Raw genomic sequence first — 5098 nt, forward strand, 5'->3', positions numbered from 1 at the left:
CGAGAAAAATAAAGTGGAAATGGCCCCTCGCAAGCGAAAAGTGGCGGTGCCGGTCGCTGGGCCGTCGCCAGAAAAGGTGAAATATAGTACCGCCGTCATTCAGACCGTGCTGAACGCGCAGCAAAATCAAACGTCGCATGCGAAGCTGGTCAAACAGCTCAAGGGTCTCTACGCAACGGTTCAGCACGATTCGTTCATGAAGTCGTTCCTGCAAGTGGTCAAGCGCCAGATGGAGCACGAAGAGGCGAACGAGTATGCGAACAATGTGCTCCAGTTTTGCGCCAAATTCGTGGCTGACCCCGAGTACAGCGAGCAGGCCGAAACGCATCCGATTATGGCAGGCTTTTTCAACTGGCTGTTGAGCACCTCGAGCTCGTTGCAATTGGTTCGCTTCCGGATATGCCAACTGGTGAACCTGACGCTGAACGCCCTCGGATCGGATGCCACGCTGGACGATACGATCTGTGACAAAATTCTGCGCATCATGCTCGAAAGGATGCGCGACTCGTCGCAGCATGTGCGCGTGCAGGCCGTACTGGCGCTGCAGCGGTTGCAGGACCCCACCACACCCGAGGACGGCGTGTCCCGGGCGTACATCTACCATCTGGACAAGGACCCGGCGGCGAAGGTGCGCCAAACGATCATCACTTCGCTCGGGCGCAATTACCGCTCGCTACCGCACATCATCGAGCGCCTGTGGGACGTGGAAGAGCGGGTGCGGCGCCACACGTACATGCAGATGAGCAGCTTCCCCGTGCGCCAGTACAAGGTGTCCCAGCGGCTCAAGTTTCTCGAGCAGGGCCTCGAGGACCACTCCGAGAGCGTGCGGAAGGTGGTGCGCAACGTCATGATTCCCCAGTGGATCGAGTCGTATCAACGCGATTACGTCGCGTTCATCGAGGGTCTCAAGATCGATGCAGACGACCAGGAGATTGAACGGTTTCACAAGACCTCCAAAATGGTTCTTTTCGAGGTATTAAGGTAAGCATGAACGCGGTGGCCACTGAACGGCAACGGAACCTACAGCGTTATGCCTCTTAACTTTTGTAGCAAACACGGAGTAAAGGAAATGGCGGACATGCTCAAGTTCGGACCGGAACATAAGCACGTACCACTGGGCGATCTTACGATAGAGCGCGTGATTTGCTGGCACGCGATGCTCGAGTACCTGCACCGGCTCGATTCGGACGAGCTGGAGGACTATATGATGGAACTGAGCAAGTATTGCGAATTCATCAAGGAATTTATCGAAAACACAGGCGAGGCGGGCTTTATGAAATCGTCCGGCACGGTCAACCAGTCCATGGCGAGCCCGACGCACCGGAGTGCGATGGACAAGCTGCAGCAGCTTTATTTTCAGCACATCCTACATACGTTGCTCGAAATCGTCGCCATTTACGACTACTCGGACGAGTTCGGTCGCGACAGCCTGAAGCTGGTGCTGTCGGATGTGCTGTGCAACGAGACGCTGCACGAGATGAACGTCCGGTTGATTATGCAAACGTTCGAGAAGCTGCTGCCGGACGTGGAGACCCGGTTCAAGTTCTTCGTCGATCTTGTCAACTCGGTGCTCGAGCCATCGCGCGTGGACTTCTCGAACAGTTCACGGTCCCTCGTTGATACGTACTTCGAGCGGTACCCGGATCAAACCAGCCTCAAGTTGAAGATATCGGCTCTTCGGCTCGAAATAATGGACCTGAAGGAGCAGGAAACTATGCGGGTCCAGCAGAAGGATTACGCGGGAGCACAGCACGTGTCCGAGCGGCTCAACGCCAGCAACGAGGAGTACGCCAATCTGGTGAAGCCCCTCGTGCAGGAAATGTCACAGACACTCTCGAGCAGCAACACCAGCGCCGGCATCGACAGTGTGGTGTTCCGCGAGTCGATGCTGAGACCACGTCGCATGACGCAGGAGACGATCAACAAGTGTCTGCAGGTGTGCTTCTACCTGGTCAACAGTACGTCCGTGCGCATGCTGACTCCGGTCATGTGCGATCTGTATACATCGTTCATCAGTCGGTACGTGCAATCGCCCGAACTGCACACGCGCAACTGGGCCCTGCGCACGTCCACCGCTTTCAGCATGCTGTACGATGGGCTGAGCAAGGACACGTTCCAGCTGCTGTACCAACAGTTTCTGCACACTGCCTCCACGCGCCTCTGGAAAACGGCGATCGAGTGTGTCTTTGAGCTGCTCGATCGGTACGGCTTCGAGCATTTCGATCTCGAGGACGACTCATCGAAGGATGACTCGCGGACGAGCAAGAGCTCCCGCCAGCTGTTCAACCGACAGAGTGGCTCCCAGCTGGACGAATCGGGTCCATCGTGCAACAGCAACGAGTTCTACAAAATGTCCATCCACTTCATGGACACGTGCGACGAGAGTACCATTTGTAAGACGATCATCGAAGGTTTCTGCCGGCTGGTGCTCCACTTTCGCTGCAACTCGCCAGACATTGTATCGAAGCTACTGTTGCGTTACTTCAATCCTAGGACGGAGCCGGAGACGCAGCAAATTTTGGGCATCTTTTTCGAGGCCCTCCACAACCGGAAGCGCCAGGATCTGCTGCAGAAAGCATTGCTTGGCACCCTCTTTACGATTCTGGAAGCGCCCAGCACGAACCCACTGGCCGAAGTACGGCCCGAGACGGTGGTCAAGTTCGTGATCAACCTGACGCGGCCCGTGTTCTGCAATCCTGGCATCAATCCGCACAACACGATCGCGGTTACGTTCCTGCGCGTAATGCAGGACAACCTCAACTTGAAGGACCTGTTGAAGCTGATGAGCGGTGCACTGGTGGGGCTGGAAGTCTCGGAAGATCCGGCATTGCGCATCGATCTGGCGACGGCGGCCAACGAGATCCTCCAGGAGCCTGGCCTCGATCCGAAGATCGTCAAAGCCTTGACCATCTTCCGGGAGCGGATGCGGGGCACGATTGCGGAGACCCTTTCGTTTTCCTCGTCGCGCGTGCCAACCGTGAATGGCTCGGCCAGTGACGAGCAAACGCTCGTTGGTGAAACTGGTGGATGGAAGGCACCCGACGGTGGTGTAGAGGAGGAAGAACAGGAAGAACGCGACGAACCCGGCGAATCGGACAATGACCGGAGCGAGTCGCCGCCTCCCACCATTAACAAATCCATTTTAGAGGAGGACTCCGACACCGATCTGTTTTCCTCTCCGCTACGATCGCAGCAACAGCGTCCATCGGCGACCAAATCGGGAAGCACTGGCACGGGCGAAGTGAGATCGCCTGCTACCGGGATTGCTAATTCGCCCATTTCCTCAGCCTCTTCACCACGAATCGGGGGATCGGTAATTAAATCGCTCCGTCGATCGCTGCACTTCGGTAGCACCTCATCATCGCCACCACTAGCCCCGGGAGAACCGGAGCCTCAATCGTCACGCAGTGCCGATGGAACGTTTAAAGTTCCGCACGCTTCGGCGATGCGTAAGATCCGAGCGGCTTCAAATCGTAGCAAACCACCGGCGACAGATAGCAGCGCCGTGCCGGAAGAGAGCGTCGGTGTCCCGAGTGCGCAGGACGAGGTGTTAGTTCCTGCTACGCAGGAAGACAGCTCGGACGATGAAGGGCAAACTATGAACCACAAGGATACACAGCAATCGACCCCATTAATGGCTTCACCAGCTAGCCACAATACTCCTTCCTCTCGCCGGAGGAGCTCGCGTCGATCCAGTTTATCTGCGTCCTCGTCCGAGGGCGATGTTGTGAATTCGTCACCCAATGCCACGGTAGGTATTGATAGGAGGATCGTATCTAACTTGCCCCACGGATAACTCAAAATGTTGTCTTCCCATTTACGCAGCAAACAAGCCGCCTCAACCGATCATCCGCTAAGCCGATGGTGGCGGCCAAAACGTATGAAAAGCGACTACACACGACTCCGAGCACGATGCCAGCCCGGACGCGACAGGCCAATCGAACGGAGGCACTACTCACTGGCAAAACTGTGGCACGGAAGTCACTATCGGCGGCCCTGGCTACGGCGGCCGCATCATCTTTGCCGAAACCTTCGGCGCGAATGAAACTCACAACCGCCAGTGGTATCGAGAAAAATGCAGCACGACAAAACCCAACCCGGCACAGCCAAAAGTTGGAAGGCGACAAAAACGTCCCATCAAGCAGCACCGAAACAAGGACAAAACGGAACTCCCGGACAACGGTGCAGGATATGGTAAACGTATCCAAGTCTAGGTCCTCGGTTAGAACGACATTCGGGCCTGGCACAACACCTCCCGTCGCTACGAAGGACGTTGTCACCGCTTCGGCGTCGCCCGGCAAACGGTCACTTCCGAAGCGCACCTCCCGTTCCCGCCCGCTTGACAACGATGGCGTTGGTAGCAACGATAGTACGACGTCCACCGGCAGTCCGGTGCGGCTAAAACGGGCCGCCGTGGTTCTAACGCCACTGAGTGCAACAAGCTTGCGTCGGGCCGTTTCCGGCAGCCCAGCCACATCGCCAGTTCGGGCCAATGTGCCTCGTAGACCGAACCGGAAAGCTACACGAATGTAGCAGCACGCCCCTTCCTTAGACTTCGGCCTCCAAAATGGACCTTCCCGCAAATCGCGCGTGTGTCTGTTAGCAATCGGAAAGAATTAAAGCGTGTAAACATAGGATTTACCTGTATTTTAGCAAATAAACCTGTAGCTGGTAGAAAGGTTTTATTGTTTCAGTAGTCCCCCGCCTTTGGTCGGTGTCCCCGTCGGGTTTGTGTTTGTGCCGCACCTTTCGAACCTTAAAATGAACGCTTACATTCAGTAGCATGTAAGCAAAAAGCAAAAGATAACGATGCGATACATTTACAAAAAGCAAGCACATTGAGAAAAGGAGAAGAAAAAAGTGGGAAAATTTTCTACTCACATACTAATTCTAAGGAAACATGAATTGAAAATTTATATTTTGTCAGTAGCGACGACAAAATATGGCAGCGAAGAACAGCAAAGAGGCGGTTTCCTTGGATCGACCGAAAACCCCGCTTGCTTTTCGGATTTTCCGGAAGTTCTTTACCACGGCCACCTATGCACGCGGCATTTTTGATTCTTGTTTTTTTTAAATTTTATTTTATAATTGTTTACTA

General features: G+C 54.9%; 1 protein-coding gene across 1 annotated transcript; it reads left to right on the top strand.

Annotated features, from left to right (window-relative positions):
* Positions 1–19: 19 nt before the first annotated feature.
* On the top strand, positions 20–4533 carry LOC131215729 (condensin complex subunit 3). Its single transcript, XM_058210121.1, has 4 exons — positions 20–981; positions 1051–3313; positions 3392–3751; positions 3826–4533. The coding sequence occupies exons 1-4, from the start codon at positions 20–22 to the stop codon at positions 4531–4533; spliced, it is 4293 nt and encodes a 1430-aa protein (XP_058066104.1).
* Positions 4534–5098: the final 565 nt, after the last annotated feature.

This window comes from Anopheles bellator, chromosome 1 (assembly GCF_943735745.2).
Source record: "Anopheles bellator chromosome 1, idAnoBellAS_SP24_06.2, whole genome shotgun sequence".
Classification (NCBI taxonomy): domain Eukaryota; kingdom Metazoa; phylum Arthropoda; class Insecta; order Diptera; family Culicidae; genus Anopheles; species Anopheles bellator.

Bases quoted from the DNA above. Each gene is read 5' to 3' on its own strand.
- LOC131215729 (XM_058210121.1), top strand. From the start codon at position 20: ATGGCCCCTCGCAAGCGAAAAGTGGCGGTGCCGGTCGCTGGGCCGTCG. The intron at 3,314-3,391 runs GTAATTAAATCG...GGAGAACCGGAG, and splicing joins CACCACGAATCGGGGGATCG to CCTCAATCGTCACGCAGTGC. The intron at 3,752-3,825 runs GTAGGTATTGAT...CCATTTACGCAG, and splicing joins ATTCGTCACCCAATGCCACG to CAAACAAGCCGCCTCAACCG.